At 39.0% G+C, this 21,558-nt stretch overlaps 1 protein-coding gene across 1 annotated transcript; it reads left to right on the forward strand.

Annotated features, from left to right (window-relative positions):
* The first annotated feature begins 1,310 nt into the window (after positions 1-1,310).
* Positions 1,311-19,579, forward strand: LOC113400934 (solute carrier family 22 member 6-like). The gene is made up of 8 exons (XM_026640634.2): positions 1,311-1,676; positions 15,668-15,887; positions 16,265-16,365; positions 16,888-17,042; positions 17,280-17,646; positions 18,228-18,487; positions 18,620-18,801; positions 18,871-19,579. The coding sequence occupies exons 1-8, from the start codon at positions 1,540-1,542 to the stop codon at positions 19,036-19,038; spliced, it is 1,590 nt and encodes a 529-aa protein (XP_026496419.1). The 5' UTR covers positions 1,311-1,539; the 3' UTR covers positions 19,039-19,579.
* Positions 19,580-21,558: the final 1,979 nt, after the last annotated feature.

Genomic DNA, 21,558 nt, shown 5'->3' on the forward strand with positions numbered 1-21,558 from the left:
GGGATTGCGATAGGCTCATCGATAGGACAGCATTTAGTATTCTACCGTAAACTCCAATGCTATGTATTGCTGTAGTTGGAAGGGTGAGTTAGCCAGTATAGTTCTAGGCACAAAAAATATAATATCTTGGGTTGTTGGCGGCACTTTTTTCTTAATATATAGCATTGTCAATGTTCGAGTGCGGTGATAATCACTAATTTTTGAACATGATGTGCATTTGTTCGCTGATATCCCAAAAAAAAAATAATGCCATTGTACCCTTTTGTTGGTCTCGCAGCTAGCTCATAATGTCTTCGGTCTCAAGGTCCTGGATTTAATCCCTGAACCCGTTTAGTAGAAAGTTATTGGTATATATATTTTTGGTATATATGGTATATATATTATATATTCTCAGAAGTATCCAGAATTCGGTCTGAAAGTTAGCTCGGTCAACAACAACGGTCCTGTAATTCGAAGAGGACGTCGCGCCGCTGGTCTGGCGCTTTTTGGGTCAAGTCCAATTTGCCGACTCAACAGATTTCGAGTAGATATCTCATGAAGTAAGTTAAAATAGCGCGCGAAACATTTCCCCTTGTGTTATTCATATTGCAACGTAAAATATAAGTTTAATTTTATAAGAATTTCTGACCAGGCGTCAGATGCTTAAAATAACTTTTGAATTTCGTTAATTTAGAAAAAATAAATAAACGACGTCGATATTAGTTATTAAAAATATCTGGCAAATCATCTTTAGTGAAAATATAGAAAGTTAAAAAGAATGACGTCAGCAGCCCGTAGAGACCGCCTCGGTAACAATTGGAGTCAAAGCACTTGCTCATAAAAGGTTCATTTATTTTCGTGTGCGTGTTTATTTTTATCGTGGCATACATACATGTACGAGAAGTATTTTTAATCGGGCAGTATTCGCCACGTGCGTCCCTACTGCTCTACACTTGAGTATTAAACGTAACATTTAAGGCGAATGGTTAAATACTTAGTTTAATTCCAAGTAATGTAAAGAGCACTACGCTCTCTTCAGCTTGTTACTTGCAAATGATACAATACATGTACCTATAAATATATATATTTTGGGTTATGTATGTATTTACATGAGTTCAACTGAACACAATAGCAGCTGTACTATCAGTCGGCGAGCACGTGGCCGGCGAAGCTTCCGCGAGTGGCAGATGCCGGTCGCCTGCGCGCGCGCCTCTCTAATCCGGATTAAGCTTTATCTCTTATACCTAGAGATCATTTTCAGTCACGCGTGACTATCAGTGAGCGGGTCAACTGTCAAGAAATCGGTTGCCGGTCTCCTTTCGAAGCAGTCCTGACGTACGAAACGGCCAGCGCTCAGTATTACCGCTCGGACCCTCCGGTCGGCGGGACGCGTTCCTCGGTGTCGTGTGACCGCACCAGCGCATCAGAGCGCCGTCGGTAACAGAACTTAGAATTGTCAAGAACATCAACTCGCCGTGTTGAGCTTTCGAATTTAAAATCCACGTCTATTTATTCGCTTCTGAAACATTAACGCATATAACGAAGACAGGAGAAATTCAAATGGAGATGGAGAAAGAGTGCGTTGCGGGCTGGGGCAGGTGGCAGGCACGCATCGCGGTGTTGCTGGCGCTGCCGGTGATGCTGACTGGCATGTACGGCACCAACTACGTGTTCCTGGCAGCGCGGACGCCGCACAGGTAAGAGCCGTGTTGCTTTATTGTATGAGAGTTTTGTTATATGTAGGTACGAGTACTCGATATAGTACAGAACCTTGTTTATGTTTCATTTCTTTCAGTAGCAATTAATAGTTCCTATTTTTATTACTCGAAGTGAACAAGTTATTCAAGTGGTATTTATACTTCTCTACGAGTATATTTATCTTCCAGACGATCTTTAGTGAACCAATCACTAAAGATCGTCTGTACTATATACTATAAACAAATTTAAAATTTCGCATAATTGACGATTCAATAAAATAAATAATCAATTAAATATTTGTCAACATAAACACATACAAATATTCGTCACGTGAACTAAGTGCTCATTATACTATACGTTAATAAAAGAATTGTAGACACGGAGCAGTTTCGATCAGTAGCGCATTTTTTTGAAATAACCACAGTAGGTGCGAATGTGAATAAATGTTAAGAGCCTTGCGTGTGAACGCACGTAACACGTTTATTATCTACCAATAGTAATGGCCAATGAAAATCATTGTAATAACAATCGATTAGAAATCAACCGATTAAAACATGTTCGCTACAATACAACGCCTAGCCTGACTCCGGTAGATATTCACCGACAAAATCGTACAAGTGTTCTGAAAACAGAAACAAATCAGGGCGTCCGATTAAAATTCAAAACACGACTTGGTCACACGAGGTCCGTGAGAAAAAATAAATTCAGCCAGTCTCTTCAAGCAAGTGCTGACAATCCGTCGGTGCACCAGTTATGGTATCTCTACGTGTGTACCAGGAGTACGCAGTACGCTAATCGGGCAGCGTGTCGACTCGGTACTCACCGTCTAATAATAAAAAATACAAGGCTTTGACGCCTACGCAGAATTCACAAGCGAAGCATAGAAGGCAGAGTTTGTGTTTGTACTAGGTACTTCGCTCGGCGAGCAATAAAAATAAATAAACTGTGTAATATTTATCAAACAAAATATCTCATCTCAAACTCGAAGCGAAACTTGAGCGAATGAGTAGCAGTGAGCCAGTGTAATTTAATTAATAAATAATATTACATTTTACTGTGGGATGCGGCGCACTGATGGTCTAAGTCTAAATATACATTATTCAAGTAGGCTCTTACGAGATCTTTTGAATCATCATTTTATACAACTACATTAAAAGTAAAGCTACCACCGGCTCGGAATGTAGATTCTATCGAGAAGAACGGGCAAGAAACTCAGTAGTTACAAAGTTTTAATACAAAGTCATGTTAGGTAGTTTCAATCATCTGTAAATATATATAATATTGTGTTAAATAATACCTACGCCTTATTTATTAATGTCTGCGTCAATACTCCGAGGGCGAAGGCGACCATTTACTTGGTGGCCTATTATGTAATATATATATATATATATAATTGGTACAATACGTTGAAACGGAGCTAATTAAATAGAACTGAATAGAACCGCTTGCGAGTAGTCGCGGTGATATCAGCCTTATAGTTATTGCCTGTCCTCACCGCACCGCTGCGTTACATTCTGTGAGAGATCATGAATACTCGTACCTAGGAAAATGTATCATACAGTTTAAATCGTTTTCATTAATTTTAATTAATTATTTTGAACATAAATACCGACTAGTGTATATGCAATCCAGTGGTAACGATAGATGCCCCTACTCGTGTATATTACCACTGTAAGAAATATATATTTAGTAATCATATCATACACATATATTATAACATTTATTTTAAAGAGGGTTTTTTGTTCAAGAAAATACCACCGTCATAGTGCTTACAGAACATTAAACTTAACACATCAAAGTGCCAAGCCGTCAACCAAATAGCAATTCCTTACGGATTGGCTCTCGCACCATTCGAACCTTAACGTAGTAATTGTTGAGCGACTCGTTTCTATCAATGTCGACTTGCAGAAAGTTCAAGCCCAAAGTATGTTTCTGTCAGAAGCATATATTGGTATAGATGGTCAAAAAAGTATACCTTACTGACGAAACACCACCGATCTGGGAGTATTTTAGGTTTACAATTATACTTTGTGTTTCAAACAGCGTGGAGGCTATCCTCTCATTCCCAAGCTGTATATGTATGAGTCATTCATTTTATTCGAGTAGTTCACACAGATGTGTTCTTCTAAATTATCGATTTTTTAATTTTTTAATTTATTTAATACAATATTTTTATTTTTAATTAATGACTTCTAATTAGAACGTTTTTGATTTTTATGTTTTTGGGACCTTATTGTGTACCTAAAAGCGTAACCATTTTCACGAACCTCTGTGTACAGCGTAACATGTTTATAGTTATATTAGTTCTGCTCGATCTAAAGGCAATCGTGGATTATCATGTCATTCTGATATTATAAACTCTTTGTTATATATTTTGCACAGCGAGTAATTGAATTAGAGATGAATAGAGAATACAGAAACGTAATCCAGTTAAGAATGATGTGTTGTTGCTAATGACACTGAAGTCGGCGTGTTGATGTATCGAGCGACAGCGGGGCGGGTGACAACATATACATTGTTATCTACAATAGTTTAATGCAGATAATCCATCAAAGACGCTGCTTTTAGAGCGATGGTCTTATCGCGTCGGTGAAGTGCGCACTCGACCCGAGCTGGAGACAACGTGCTCGCGAAATTGACAATTAAATATTACGATACTGTTCATTCGAATTTACTTTCAGTTGCTTCGTCGGTGTTTTAATGTATATTTTATTTTTTTACGAGATATCGCCCACGGCAGCTTTTATATTATAAAACCGGAATATTTAGGAAACTATAATTTTAATTTTATTTATAAAAAACAAAAACATTTTTCTACAACACTAATTATTATAAAAGTTTATTTAGAACAGAACATTATAAATAGTATGAATTCCATTTTATAATCTGTACTTCTATACTACTATATAAATCTGTAGAGTCTGTCCGTACATTCAATTTTTTTGTCGTATTTCATCATAAATATTCGTTTTAGGACTTACTAACATCAGTTTTAACATTTTTGAAATTTTTGTCAATCTGTCTGTCTGTATGTCCCGCTATAACTCAAGAACGGTTGAACCGATCTTTATATAAATTGGTATACAGTAAGAACATGTGATTACGCAAATGATAGCCTTTATATCTATATCTATCTACACTACTATATAAACTCTGTCTGTACACTCAAAAAAATTTAAATAATAATACATTGAATCAGATAGCAAGTTAGGTAAATAAGGATACTTATACACTATTCAACACATTCTACAGCACGGAGTTACGCTCCATCTAAATATACATAAATTGTATTGCAATCCAATTTAAATGCGAGCGAAGCCGCGCGGCAATACTAAGAATAATAATCCATGGTATCTTACCCACGATAACAACGCCCTAAATAATAAACTCGTTAACGACTAATTATATACAAAAAACTAAAAACCTATTACTGTACATGATATTATAATTTGTTTATATGCCGCGCTATAAAAAACCGGGTCAAAGATCAACCCGCAATCGTTGAGTAAGATCGACGTATTTTAACCGTTGGGCCATCTCAGAGATCGTCTCTATCATAATAATGTAGACTCTACATAATATTGTCCACGTTCAGGAAAATATCATTCAGTAAAATAAGTAAAACCAATGGATCGTTAACACGACTCGATGCGATGACACGACTGCAGAGGAACCAGCGCAAGACCAACGGCTTTTCGTGCTTTCCGAGGCATGGGAGATGAGTATTGCAGCACTGCCTACTGAATAAATGCTAGCTGCTTATGAATATTGTTTAACAGATCTCAATAAATTTTATTGATTTGACCCGGCAATTGAACCCAGGACCTCCGGATCTCCATTCTTATAACCTAACCTAACCGCTACACGACTCCGCATTTAATTCGATAATTACTTGTATGAGATAGGATATTCATTAATTAAAATCCTGTACGTGCTGTGCGTGCTGTGCGTGCTGTGCGTGTTACACCGTCCGCAGCCCATTATCGTATTATTTGTATCGCTTGTTTATAGGACAAGTAACGATTAGTGCGAATGTTAGGGTCTACCCGCGTCGCAGGGCGTATCGCGCGTAGACAGAGCGACACGACGGCGGACACGTGGGAACAACATTCACGATTAATTATTATGATAATTACGTACACATGTTATTTACATGATTATGAAACCGCAACGCAATTGGTATCCTTAGCGAGTAAATATGATAAACATATAATAACCTCCTATGCCAACTACGTCTCGGCGGTGGAATAAACTCGTGTCTGTCCTTGGGATTGTTTGCTTAAGTTAAAATGACTGACGTTCAGGCATTCATACAGTTTTCGTACATTTTTTTAAATTTAATTTACAACGCCCACGGGCTCACAGTTCCCGTGCCTTTTTTTACACTACTACTTTTATAAATTTTGGCGTTTTATATTTTATATTTTTAATGAACATCAGCAGATCTTCCCTGGGCTTCAAGCTTGTCGTCTTCTTGGTAGACGTGGCCCACACTGACTATTTTTTTTCATTTTAAAATAATATATACATAATCCATAATAAATAATATATAAGTAATTATTTTAATCCTATTTATCTGCATCTTCTACAGAATTTATCACGGGGAATGTTCCGAGGAATTGTTCGAATTAATCCCGGCTGCTGAATTTCACCTTCGGACATCTCGTCAAAATTCCAAATATCACCCGCACCACCTAGATGTCCGAAAGTCCACAACAGCGCGATTTTTAAGACATTTTCTGCCTCGCACAACCACTCTGTGGAACCAGCTTTCGCCGGCGGTTTTTCCGAACCGATACGATTTGGGAACCTTCAAGAAAAGAGCGTACTCTTTCTTGAAAGGCCGGCAACGCACCTGCAAGCCCCCCGGTGTTGCAGATGTCCATGGGTGGTGGTAGTCACTTTCCATCAGGTGAGCCTCCTGCTCGTTTGCCACCTATGATATAAAAAAAAAAAAAAAACTATTTACTGCAATCCTACGGTGCTCCACGCTCGTCCAGAGAGAGTACAGCCTCGGCGACTCTGAAGTCTTGAGGCTGTGCTCTAGGTTGGTCCTTTCTGAAACACCCGCCGCTCGATCGATGAATCTGCCGATAGCGTCGATGCTATCGTCCGGTAAAAGACACAGGTGTTAGTGTGTTTAGTGATTGCCACAACTGCGTGAGGAACGTTTTCGTGTATACGGAGCCTCACATTCTTCGGCTGGACTATGATAACGTCGCTATAGGTCTGTCCCTGAGATTCGTGGATGGTCATGACGCCTGACCCTTCACCTTTTCCGTATCCCTGGTCCATCAGGAGTTTCTTTTCCTCCTGCGTATGGACCAGATATACAGTTTTGGTTTAGTCGGATGGTATGTTGGCGTCAGTGAATCTCTTCATTTTGAGGGAGTGGACGATGGGGCTTGCGGAGTAGATCCTATGGCTAATGGCGTATGCGACGTCCAGGGGGTTTCGGTGCGTACAGGATAACTCACGGGTGATGTTTGTCAGGCTTGGCCGGCAGTACTGAGTACTAACTCATTTCGAACAGATTTTCTCCGTCGAAGTTTTCGTACATTAATGGCTAGAGAAGATCCGACCGACTGAAGATATGTGTACACATCGTACGGTACGCAGAGAAACATGTGGGATAGTGCGACTCTTCTCTGACAGTACAATGTTGAAAGTAACTAAACGGCACATGCGCATACACTCGTCAGGCAGTCAACGTTAATGGCGATAGTTGCACCATAAGTCCAAGAGTAGACTCAAAGACCGCCATCATGGTAGCGCAGCGTGGTCAAGTGACAGCGCGTTGAACTTTCTTTAAAGAAGTCTCAGTCAAGAAGAAGTTGTAAACAATGGAAGAGACATTGACATCCCGTGATATGGATTTGTACACATTGCTTTTTATATATATTTTTTAAATTATTATATAAAACTTATAGAAGATTACTGAAATATACTGGACGCTCGCGCAAGGCACGAGGAAGAAAGTTGGCGCCCACAATATATCAATAAAAATGTATAACGTTGCATATTATAAACATTCGATTTCATCATATCGATCGAGTACATTTAAGTGATAAGTTATATAGAAGTCAACGAGGTAAAATAATAAAAGCACCAAAGTGAGAGACAGCGTCGTAGGTAGCTTCAGTGGATGCAAACATACACTCGACTCGTGTATTATTTGAGAAAGTCGTGAGCAATTTACGAAAAAGAACTTACAACGTTTCGCCGAAAAATATTTCAAATAACTCACAAAAACAAACGAAAACTAAAAAAAAATCCTTTTAGTTTTCGAAAAACAAATATTGATCATACAGTTGGTACATTAAGATAATCAGGGGATTCGAAGTGCTACTGAGCTTTCACAACGGAATTGATGTCGAATCTTGTGCGTATTGTAGTTTGTAAAGCAGCACAATAAAATGAAAGTGTTCATCGCAAATGGGAGCAGCGGAGACTGCAACGACGACTCGTATCAGACACCAATACGAACAGGTGGTATTTACATGTAAGTAAAGTGTCGCGGTGTGGAGTGGTCTCGTGCAGGCCAGGGGCGACTGCTTAGAAATGTAGGATAATATTAATTATTCAGCGAGTTTCCTTTTAAGAAATTTAAATTATACAACTCGGGTAGAGGATACTTAATATTCTCATATGTACGATACTTCAGCTTAAGGATTTCATTATGGTTTCTACGAGTGAGCCGCGTCCGCGTGTGCGTTACGATGTTCAGCAAAAGTACTTATTACTACGAGATTATTAGGGATTATTTGCTACCGCCCCTCGCTAATATAGAAATATGTATAATCGTGCTTTTCTCATATTTATTTATGTGTCTGTTCTACATGACGCCCGTATACATCGCTCACTGTTTTGTTTTCCTGCGCCGTGTCACCGCACCCTGTGGCTGCTGCGGTATTCGACAATGCGCCACATGTATGTCGATTACTCATTTGCACGTTCTACTGTATTGACACGTTCGCAGCTAAACGTATACTTAACGAATACGGTGCCAGGTGTAAAATTTACTCATTCAAGATCGCTTAGCAAGCTACGGAGAGAGCAATGCTCTGTGTGTCTTTGCAAATGGCAGATCAAAGTGAACTGGGACCGATGGTTCATGGAGCACGCTAGTCCGAGAGTGGAGTGTTGACTTCAATAAAATGTTAACAATTTACAATTGGCCGGAAAGCCTGATTGTCGTTAGCACAGAGAAAACCGCGCGAAGCAACTAGTCACTACACATATAAAGTACGCTATGGTCCAGAGTCGAGTAATGTTGGCCAATATGTCGGCAAATAGATAGTCTGGATTGGACAACGTGTCGTCGTCGTTCTCGTGTTGTATTTGTCAACCACAGCGATTGCTAGACGATGAAAAGCCTTAAATAAACACGATTTAACAGAGACGTACTCGTAAACACTCATTTAACCTTTATTGACCTTTTTTGGGTCAGAGATATGATAACGAATAAGCAATAACTGAAGAGGATTATCATGATAAGAGCGCTCGCGCCCGACTCTCGGCGGCCCCGTGACCCGGCGGTCAGCGCGCCGGCAGCCGGCGAGTGTCGGAGATAGCGGCGGAAACCTCTCTCACGGCGCATTATTTATGTGTGAACCGCGAGACGCGAGCAATGTCCGTTTACACGCATGTCCCAAATGTATGTATATCACATTACTCAGCGAATCAAGAAACGTATGTTATCGTAATAAGAATAAGTTGTGTTCACGACTTCACGTGCGTAGGAGTTCGTACCGATACTTCCTTGTTTTTAATTTACATGTCTGAAAATAAGTAAAGTTCCTGACGCTCTACATATGCGCGAGCGAGTCAATGAGTCGGGAACTCTCTGTAACATAATTGATGCTCATATAATACGCTCTTATTTGGCTCTTTGTAAGATACGCTCGTGGTTACCTGCAATACGTTATCTCTTTACCGCTGAATAAATAAATAGCTGTACGTACGATAAGTTTAATGTTACTTTCGGTAGTAAAGCCGACCAGTCTGGCGGACGGTGGGTGCGGTCGGTGCGGTGTGAGCGTCGCAGCGCGGACGCAGCTCTCTCTCACGTGACGCGAAAACGCAACATGTGCGATGTGCGTGAACGCGACGCGAACCGAAATAAAATGCGCGGGCGGACCGGTCGGGCGACAGATCGAGCGATTGGTCGCAATGTTTTTATTACATCTTTTGTTTTCACTATTGTATGAACGATTTTATTTTTATTTCTCATAAATTGTAAACAAACTGTTAGTGTGAATTTTTGAGTGAAAAACTATGTAGTAGATATTACTAACAAGTTATTACATTAGCAATCGATGTTGCCTACATTATTGCAGTCAAATTATCATTATACCAGTCGTCAAAGTTTAATGAGTAATTTCAATGTTATCAATTGGCGTAAGACGCGTATTAATAGCTCTTCCAGTATTTACTATTCCGCGATGTTGACAATTGCCTACCGCGCCGCCGCGCTGGCCGCTCCCACACGCGCGCCACCACTACGTAGATACCGAGTGACAAATAACACACAAATACACAATTACATGAATCATTCGTGGAGCAAACAACTTTAAAGTAAAAAGTTCAGTTAATACTATCGGTAAAAAATAACAGTATCCGACCAACAAAGTAAATATTAGTCGTAGTGTTACGTTGAATTATAAGAAAACAGTAAATTTTATAAGATGACGCAAACTAAAATAAAATAAAAAAATAATGTATGTAGTAGAGTAGAACCACCGCGCTTCAATTCTCAATCTATTCCGTTAGTAAAAGTAGCACTTAATGCCTTAACAACTTGTGTGGTAGTCGAAAAGCAACCCAGGAAAGGCATTCCCGAGCGAAATCGGACAAAACAGCGTCATAAAGATCGGCAAACGTAAATTCGAAGAGATGATAAAAAAATGTTCTGTTTTGTAACGTTTCCGCGGACTTTGGTTTAGGTACCTAATTATTGTGACACGTCCACGCGGCGTGCCTCGCGCGCCCCTCGTCGGGTGCATTATGCTAAGCTTTCGCAATTGTTGTTTGTTTATATTAAGTGGGTCTGTCGCAAACAGCGGATAAAGAATATCGGTACTTATATTATCTTAGAAGTGACATACTAGCTGAGTTTTTTTTTGTTTTCATTAAATAGAACCATTTATTTAAACAACTGCAATGTCATAAATATATATTTTTTTGATTATCAAACATTGTGATTGATACAACGTAGCTCTACTATATAATTAGATGTAGAATCTTATCAATTCCCGATGCCCGTCCAACACTCTACAACGAATGGTAGAAGACGAGAGGTGTCTCGTCTCGATGGATAGATGAAACTTTAACAACCACTTGTTCTACATGTAAGTCTACCGTTTATCATTTCCATATACTAAATGATTACGCATATACAATTATTTGGTATGTCTACACGCATGTTGACGGAATCATATATTACTGCTGCCAATGAACTTAACTCACAAAAAAACATCTGTAAAGGTTTCACTGATGGAATCGGTTTGTAACTTATTGTGCGCTACGCGACTCAAATGGATTTGTGGATATGTGGTCGCAGTCAAGTGGTAAAATTTGCGATTTAATGAAACGCCTGGACACTTTATTTAACGGTGCCGTTCAACCAGCGGCCAGAGTGACATCATTATAATTAAAACTAAGCAGTTGACTGAGAAAAATATTCATTGTGCAGAATTTCATCGAACACAAATTAGGCATATGCAAATACAGTGCTGGTTGCAGGGTTTGAACCCGCAGTCTTTGGTTGTGATTAACGGATTTTAGCATTTATTTTTCAATATTTCAATGAACTTTATTTTAAACGTTATAATCAGACAGCGCCGTTGGTTGACATAAAATAAACGTACTATAATGACAGCTTTGGACTATCCTCGTTCGACACAGTACCGGAATGCTTCAGTTTTTTCCGAACATAGAATGTGTGACTATATTTATGTTTATCAAGTACTCGTTACGGTTGAAGGTATTTGCGCACCTTTTTATTGTAATGGAATATTCCGTAATCCTTCGAGCGTAAAGTAATCTGTGCGTCGGTTCCAATTCATTGAGCGACTGATGGTTTTTTTCAGACCCTACGGTACAGTGGGCCGCTATATTTATTACGAGCTCCGTGAGCACTTTCGCCGCTTATCTTGTCCTTGATACAAAAAGAGAGGAAAAACCATTCTATTACTTTTTAAAGTGATGGTGACGTCAATATACTCAAAAAGGGCAACATATCTTAAAAAAAATAATATTATATTGTGTTTAGGATCGAACGCACCCGCCGGCCTTCGCAGCGTTAATGTTTCAGGAAATGGACATTGCAGCACTGAAGTATTGTGATAATGTATCCTCACTAAATATGAGTCGGCATATGCTGGAGACCATTGACTCCGTACAATTCAACTTCAGCAATAGTACCACCCGCCGGACAGTCAGTCACCGGCAGTCGACACACATAGCACATAACTAATTGTCGTCAAATCAATAAGCCGGTTTTAGTTGTTTACTTCATGAACTTGTTTCGTTTTTTCGAGACGGGTGTCAGGTGTCAGTCTCTCTTATTCATACAGCCATTAATTATATTATTACACCGAAGGGCGTCGACCGCTTCCTGACCAATCTTAGCCATATATTTTTTTATAATTGTATGCTCACAGAAGGTTCGCAAATTAATGTCCTAAGAACTGAGACGACGAATATAAATAGACATTTGTAATATAAATGTACATATTTGGGCAGAGTTCGCTTATTTGGCAATAAGACGGGTGTGTGAAACTCTCTGAGCACCCATAAAAGTGTAAACAAACCAGTTCGCTGGTGTCCACCGCCGGCACCAGTAGTTAGACAAGTCCGTCGGTATGTAAGCTATTAGTATATTTATAGCGCGGCTCTAAGAATATTTTTATATTACCTGTTTAGGGATTGGTACATTAGGAGGCAATTGGCGCCAGCGTTGTTTGGGTTGTGTTGGTAGGTAGCCTACTTGGTATTTAAGGAATCGGGAAGTTATATCGAAGCTCAAAGCGCACTATGTCTGTGTAAAGTGTGCTGAGGTGTTAAGATAAATATATTTCTTATGTTACAGAGGCAAAATACACAATGTCCTATGTGAACATAGTCTGCGTACGCTCACGTAACGCGGTCACCACTGCTTCGGTTTTAATGCAACTCGCCATCGTGGTCACTTAGTACACATACATAAACTAACCGCATCGTAATAAAAAGATAATAATTAATTATCTAGGCTATACGATGTATTGAGGAGTTATTGTTAGATCGCCTCGTATCGTTTTGTTATTCTGTAAAAAATCACTTCGCATCTCACTCGCGACAGGCTGAAGACATACTACGCGCTATATCAATGCGTGTATTGTCTTAATGTTACAAGTACAACTTCATGATCGTATTCCGCTATTACTTTGGAGTTTGTTACAGAATAGCTAGCAAGCGACAACTTGCTAGCTATTCTGTAACGTAACCATTATTCGCGTTCCTAACCGGTAACAATTTACGTTAAATATTGACATAATTAGCACGATTCGTAAGTGCTTGTTAGAGACTACTCGAAGGGACGGCAGGAGGTGTTTACTGATTGATTGATTAATTCATCTTTTTTAAACAAAATAACACTGACTAATGTACACACCAATTAAATGATTACATTCAGATCTACATAGTAACTACTTTTTGATGAAACAATATTTTATCGCGAAGCTGTTTGCGTCAGCATAAAACAACGTTCGTATGAAAATTTAACAAGTTGAAGTGTTCGAGTAGTTGAGGCCCCTTCGGTGGACTACCGCTCCGTTTCGTTTCATTTTTGGATGAGTTGCACGTTGTATTATGTTTGTCCTTATATATTTAGGTCCAGTTACGATATTCAAGATACGATTCGTTGTCCTTAAAAATGTGCCTGTAAAAAGCGATTCGTGACTACGTCCTTTTAACGGCTCTTTAATTGTAACCCAAAAACGATCGGCTGCTGATGCGGAATTTCTTTCTTTACCCGGAAATGATAGTCGTATAGTTGTAGTAATGTTTATATAAAGTTTAGTCTTAGTTAATGCGAGAAGATGCTGTAGGTAGCAGTTCCAAGGTACAGCTGCGATTTTTTATCAACACAACGCGATATGACTGAGCACATTACTTTACACTTCAAGATGTACTATACCTACAGTTTAAAAAACTTACACGTATTTACTTGCTTCGTGTAATTTGTATGCTGACGAAACTCCATCTGTATTAACACGAACGGCTTGGAGGATTATAATATATTCCTCAGTCTACCGTCCTTTGGGTCGTCAGCTACAATTTCTGCACGGATCTAGCCACACTTAGTACTCAAATTTGATCATTATTTATCTGTAAAAAATATGTGTTGACCAAATGATGTTTGTCCTTGTATGTATGTATACACGTTCCCATACTTGATTGTAAACAGTAGTCATATAACGAAATGTAGTTAAACCGGTTGTCTTCTGGACGAAGTAAAGTCCATTGGCGTTTATTGTAAGAACAACATAAGGCAGTTCAATAATAAGTAGGTACGTATAATGAAAATAAATTAGAACCGAGTTTTATTTTAAAAGGTAAAGTTTGGAATCACTGAACGTTTCCAACGTTAAGCCTTCAAAAGAGTCTTGCGTCTTACGCACGGCCCGAGTAACAGGATACAGCTGTTACAGGGGTCGTCAGAAGTTATTCCTGCTGAGCGAATCGACATTAAGCATTTTTATTATTATTCTCTACAACATAAAAAATATAAATTTTAAAAAGGCAAATGTATATCCACTGGTCTACAATAATATAAAAAATCTTATTTAAGGAGACTGTTGCAAGTACCTTTGAATTTTAAATTTACAAGATTAAATTAAATTAAATTATTTAAGTTAAATTAACCATTGGTTCGGAATGTAGATTCACCACTTCACACATTCACACGCCACAATTCACAATTTTTGTTGCTTAGTTTTTACCAACAAAAAACTTTATTGAATTAACCAAACGTACTAAAAAAATAAGAATCATCGATAAGATTATGTAATGTATATTTTTTTAATATTTGAAAGAGTTTTGCCCCATCTGTTAAACCAACATAGATGTATACTGTACTTAGTAGACGTCGGGGTAACCGTTAGCAGGCTTTTATTATATTATATGTATGAAATTAAAGCCGCAGCAGCTAAGCAATTGATTGGTAAATATAGAATCGCTAAAAATATCCCTGGGAAAGTTAGTCACGTGACAGCGTGGACCAGTTGCGGGCAAAAAACGGATCATTTGCTCGTAGGCGTCGGAGTCCTAGATCCGTAAGTAAATTGGTGATTCATCGATAGTATTATCTACAAATGGTTGCAGCAAATACATGCTTACGAGACGGTGATACTTGACAAGAGATGAACTCATTCTTTTTCAAGCTCAGATTAAGAGACGTTCAAAAAGTGCTTCTAAAAACTTTTTTCAATAAACTTTATTTTGATTATGACCCAAAATTTATGTTAATTATTTTACTTTCGTTGCAAAAAACCTCTTACTCAGCAAGTGATTTTATAAAACACAGCAGGCGTCCACTGCAAATATTACCAAAAGTTTGGCATCAATTCTTTATTCTCGAGTCTCGACTAGATCTATGAGATTGTGTTAGAATTAGCAATTATTTTAATAAATAAAGATGAACTCTATTACCTGATGTGTTAAGTACAATATTAATGATCTATAAACTGACATTAGCAACTCAATTAGACTATGCCTGACCGCGACTACGGTTAGGTTAGGTTGTATGATGAGTACTGCTAATGTCAGTTTATACCTCTTCTAAATATGCATCCGCCTTCTCTTTGCACAAAAGACTGTTATCATTGAATATTTAATAAGTTCATGCGGTTCGGTCAATTTGATCCAACACTAACAGTGCTACAATTATTCTTTGTAATTAAGAGCCGTAGCAGAGTAACTCAAGAGAATATTAATTTTATTTCTTCAGGTGCCACATCCCAGAATGCGAAGACAACAGTACACTGTCGGGGCCGGTACCGGCAGACGCGTGGTCACCGTCCTGGTCCACGTGGGCGCTGCCGCCGGACTCCGAGTGCCATCGTCGCCCCACCCTGGACGGAGTCTGCAGCGAAGTGGGCTTTGATAACACCACCACACTTGACTGCGAAGACTTTGTCTATCAACATCACAGCAGTATCATGTCTGAGGTTAATATCATAATTGATTTGTGTTGCGTAAATAATGCGAGCTGTTTTGTGTTTAAAAGGATAATTCCTATCATCATTACATTACAATATATTACATAAATTTATTTACTACTAATTTAATACACGACTCAGTAATAACTATAACAAATAAACAGTGCAGTAATGATTCACGAACGGGCAGTCTGGCTGGACTGCTCGGATTTCGGATGATCGCCAGAACGCTGAGCTACAACATTGTCTCGTATCAAGAAACCTCAAGCATTACATATTATTTCAAATAAACTTTCATGTGACCTCCCATACATTATGTTTTAAGTAACATCATTAAAACTGTAACAGAGCAATCATAATAATGTTACTCTACTTGTATGTTCTAGTTCGGCCTAGCGTGCCAGGAGTGGAAGCGCACGCTCGTGGGCACGGTCCACAACGTCGGCATGCTCGTCTCTCTTCCAATAATGGGATACGTCTCAGACAGGTAACATTTAAATCAATCATTTAAAGTGATAATTACGTTTTAGATAGTTTTAATAATGTATCTAAGCGTATTTAGTAACTTGATTACCTGAATATACGTGTAATAATCGTGTTAGTGTTAAACCAATACTTATTATGCAAATGGATAACTATTACAAACGAGTTAACTGCATAATGCTAAGCCTCAGTACAAGTCATGGCTGGCAACATAAATACACTATTTAGGACATGGAAATGTAACCAGCTATTTTAGGACTTGAATGTGAACGACCTAGATCATAACCCCGTTGTCGCCAGTCGACTGTTAAACCTAATACATCACATATATATCGAGAGACCGAGTTCGTATACTACACATATACTTGAGCTAAATCCACTAATCACCTCTATTCTTCGATGAACCAATCAAGACTTGGTACTAATACGTTGGGATATATTTAAGGATTTGTTGATAAAGTTTTTAAGAGATTCTAAGAATCTTTTTTCGTTACATAGTGGTTTATATATTATTATATAATTGTAGATGGGGCCGTCGAACAGCATTGGTGACGAGTGGCACGGGCGCAGGACTGGTAGGGCTCTGCAAGTCCTTCGCTGGCTCGTATCCTACTTACTTGGCGGCTGAGTTCTTCGAGACTGTACTCGGAGCCAGTGTATATCCAGCGGCATTCGTGCTTAGTAAGTTTATACTTATTATCTTATCTTTAACTACTTCCCAGTTCACACCGCAGACATAGTAATTAAACAGTAACTATGTGTCATTTGTGTCACTCGGGTCAAGGAATGGAGGAAGGAAGTTTTTCTCATACATATTTATAGCATTATCAGTATTTTATATTGTTGGATTGAAATTATCAGTTCTTATGACTGCGTAGCTTTGTACTGTTGAACTAATTGACAAAATGTTTGTTTTAGTGATCGAGTGGCTGGGGGTTGAACAAAGAATATTGGCCAGCTTACTACTCGGCATTCCATTATCGGCCGGAGCGGCGATGCTGGCTCTGCTGGACTATTTGACCGGTTATTGGCGCACATGGGCGCGCATTGCATATCCCCCATCTTTTCTGCTGTTGCTTTACCCTTGGATCCTACCTGAGAGTATTCGGTGGCTCGTGGCAGGTGGTAAAGTTAACGAGGCTGTTCGGGTCATAAAACAAGCAGCAAAAGCTAACAGAGTCACCATTCCCGACGACACTTTAGACAAAATGCTCTCGAAAGACCAAGTTACAGATAAAGTGGAGGCTATCGTTCAAGAGGAGAGCTTATTCAAGGCTTTTATTAAGTAAGTTATTCGTTTGCTACGACGAATGTGAAGAACCCTATTAATTCATTTTATTACAATTTGACAGTTTTAATAATAACAATGCATTTTTTTACCTTAAGACTTAAATACTAATACATAAATACAACAATAATACACATATACAAGTAAACACTAAAGATAGCTTCGTTACCCACCCACACCGCGGGGAACGATGGCGCGAAGGCATTTCGCCGCGAAATCGTAGTACCGATACTTTGGATGAAAAATGACTAAACCCTTCTATCTCTAGTAGAAGCATCTTATAGATGAGGTTTATATATTTACATACACTCGTATATATTAGTATTGCAGTGGTAATCGCAATACAACACTATGGTTTACGTGTGAAACATGTAATTTATAATGAGAGGAATATTTACAATAATTGCCGTGACAGATGTTGTAATACGTCCGGCGTCCTAAAATATAGAATATTCTCATCTTCAGAGAACCATTATCAACCCGTGCCTTTATTTCATTAAGGATGTATAAATAAATAAATTTAATTGCTTGCAAGCATTCAATAAATTGCAGGAACTAATCGTTACCTCAATGGACAGATACAGCGCATTGCGGAGAAGATTGCTCGTTTGCTTCGCGTGGTGGACGTGTGCGGTGTTCGTGTTCTACGGGCTCGCAGTGCGTGCGCACGCGCTGGCGGGGTCGGCGCACGCTAACTACGCCCTGTTGGCCGCCGCGGAGTTGCCAGCGCTTGTCTTGAACACGCTGTTGCTGGACCGCGCGGGCCGCCGGCCTCTGCTCACCGCGGCCTTCCTCCTCACCGCCGTCGCCCTCATCGCTATTCCCTGTTTGCCCGATCGTAAGTAGTGTCTTTTTATACAAGATATTCTTAGTCGTTAGTCATTTAAAAGTTAATGATATGCATTGATTTTAAGCAGAACAACTTTTACGTTTGTGGAATTATTGAACAGTAAAAAATACTTTGTTGCAGAAAACAGTGGATTGGGTACGGCGCTCTTCCTTGCGGGTAAGATGGGTGCGACGATGGCCCTGAACGCCCTGTACGTGTACACCGCCGAGCTGTTCCCGACGCGCGCGCGACAGCGCCTGCTCGCCGCGTGCTCCACGTGCGGCCGCGTCGGAGCCATCCTTGCGCCGCAGACGCCGCTGTTGGTGAGGATTTGTGCTCGTGATGTGGTTGTTGGAATCGAAAATAATAAATAATTAAATTAAATGCACCAGGCTGCGTACGGGACATGGGTGCCGACGACGCTGTTGGGTGCGTTGCCGCTGCTCAGCGCGGCGCTGACGCGGCTGGTGCCGGACACTCTGGGCCGCCGTCTCCCTGACTCCTTCGCCGACCTGGACTCGTCGGCCTCCGACATTTCCGCCTCTACCGCTCTGCCCTAACCCTAGCCGTCTCTCGACTCCATTGATCTCAACTAGAATAGTTATGTTAGGGTCAACGGGTTAATGTTGTGGACATTCAGCTCTGTGATAGCATCACAAGTAAGGAGCGGAGGATGTCTCTGTGCTCTACGTGTACGTGTGCGCCTGTGTGCGTAAGCGGCCACATTGACACGAGCTTTGCGTTTGATAATACATAAATACACAGAGTGATTGTTTACCACCTTATCACTAGAACGAGTCTCAGCAATTGAGATCGGTATTTGCTATTGCAAGCAAAACAAACAAATACCAAGCCTCACACCGTCTCGAATATCTAAACTTAAGAAGCGTAGATTATATTTAATTGTTATTCATCACGTGCTGTACGTGTGTGTGTGTGCCTCCAGCGATACCATGTTTTATGTAAATAATTGCTATAATACTTACGATTAAGATAAAGTTTTATAATTTTATAAGAATTAAAACTAGAAGTAAGATAACAAGTCTAAAATGACAATAAAACTATTACGATAAGATCGCAATAATTCCCAATATTTGCTCACACACTTGTTTTATTTTCGTCCTTAAATGTTTGCAGCTGAAGGAAGAGCAGAACCGTATACGACAAGATTCAGCGTCCGCTTGTAGCGCCTACTAGTTTTAAATATTTAATTTACGTATTAAAGAGTTTTCGTTACGATTTGTTTGGTGAACAAATATTTGTGTTGGCTTTAAAGCGTCGATTTAAAAATCAATACCCCTCAATTAACTAAACAGAATTTGAAAAACCGTCAAAAAATTTCGTCACGGCAAATTTCTTAACTCATACAGGCGATGGCTGATAACCCTTACTCACAACATGATGTAATTTAAATTTATCTCCTGATAGTTTGCCTTAAGGCATTAATATATGTTTGTTTTGTTTTGGTTACTCGTCGTCGAAACCGAAATTAGATATATCTTTTGTTGGAGTAACTTGGACGCCACGAGATACAATATCAGATCAATAGTGTAAAAGTAAAAGAAACTCAGTCTCTCTGTCAGTTGCTTCATTACGAACAAAAAATGCATTGCGGGTTCCAAAAATAATTGAACGCGACCGGAGTCGCAGTACATACGCAGTGTGTTACGTATAAGTTACTAATCATTATGTACTAGCTAAGGTAGATTGTATTTGATATAATACATAACATACAATATAATACCATATAGCAAACCTGTACGTTTTGGACGAGTCGATAATGACTTCAGAAGCGCCACTAGGAGAAAGTTATAAAATGAATGCAAAACGATCATTTAATACGGCGTGCCGAATGTCAATTATTTGGACAAATAAAAGCGTATATGGGAATAGACATTTCCACGGCATGCGTTGCACTGTCTAGAAAAATACTTGATTCTTATCAAATAAAACAAATAGCTGTTCTGAGCCGGATTTCAAAAATTTCGATTTAATAAATCAATTTGTGAGTTACAAACAACAGACACATTCTGAAAGACATAGTCGGTAAATTAACAAGAACCTTCGTTTTTTACGATTGCGATCAAAATAAAGAAATGTACATATTTTATCTTATACCATATGAATAAAAATATCACACTGCGTCATTGCTAATAAGATTTAATAATGAATTATTGTAGCAAGGTACTCTTCGTGGTTACTGAGATTAACTCAATAAAAAGGCTATCCAACACAATAAAAAATTATAATCAGACTGGTAGACTCTTAGACTAGAGCCGTCAATTAAAATCTTCAGTTTTACCTTTACCAAAATTAATAAAAATATACGATTAGATTCGAGTCGAACAAGATTGTAATAATCACATACTATAAACTTTATTTGACTACGGTGGCGTCCAGTAGCGCGCTCACTTAACTAGAGGCCCGGCCGATAAACGTTATTTCCGTGTTCTATTGAATGCGCACTGGCATCCAGGAGTATGCTATCTTCCCGGTCGCATCAGGTGGTGTGACCGCTATGAGATTGGCTATGTCGACACACCTTTTTTCAAACCTACTCATTAATTATTATAATTTATTATTTTAATTTATTATTATATATGCTAATTGATTCGTTTCCGTGACCGAAGATTTGGTCAGGAGCACACTTGTATCCTTTAACCAGTAACTAACTCGAGATTTAAGCCAGTTTAAGTAAGAAAAGCGACTGATGTGTCGCCGGCCGCCGTACATCGCACTGAATTAAGTAATTGAACATGGCACGGCCAGAGCCATCCGTTTATTGTGACGCAAAATATCTTCGTTTAGTCCATTTCTTTAGAATTCTAATAAATCGCACAAATAATTATTGCATAGTGCGTATTGCGTCAAAGCCTCGGAGTCCATATCGCAGTAAAAACAATAATTGGATTGAATTATAATTGCTTTTTTTGACATTTTGCATGACTCAAGGAAGTTCGACATCGATTTTCTTTATTATATTTTTGTAAATGAATATTTACGAAATGGAATAGTACGTTTATAGATTTGATCGAATCATTTTAACTCCGATTATTTTTAATGACATCTCTAGAATATGA

Source organism: Vanessa tameamea, chromosome 11 (assembly GCF_037043105.1).
Source record: "Vanessa tameamea isolate UH-Manoa-2023 chromosome 11, ilVanTame1 primary haplotype, whole genome shotgun sequence".
Taxonomy (NCBI): domain Eukaryota; kingdom Metazoa; phylum Arthropoda; class Insecta; order Lepidoptera; family Nymphalidae; genus Vanessa; species Vanessa tameamea.

Bases quoted from the DNA above. Each gene is read 5' to 3' on its own strand.
- LOC113400934 (XM_026640634.2), top strand. From the start codon at position 1,540: ATGGAGATGGAGAAAGAGTGCGTTGCGGGCTGGGGCAGGTGGCAGGCA. The intron at 15,888-16,264 runs GTTAATATCATA...TGTATGTTCTAG, and splicing joins ACAGCAGTATCATGTCTGAG to TTCGGCCTAGCGTGCCAGGA. The intron at 18,802-18,870 runs GTGAGGATTTGT...TAAATGCACCAG, and splicing joins CGCCGCAGACGCCGCTGTTG to GCTGCGTACGGGACATGGGT.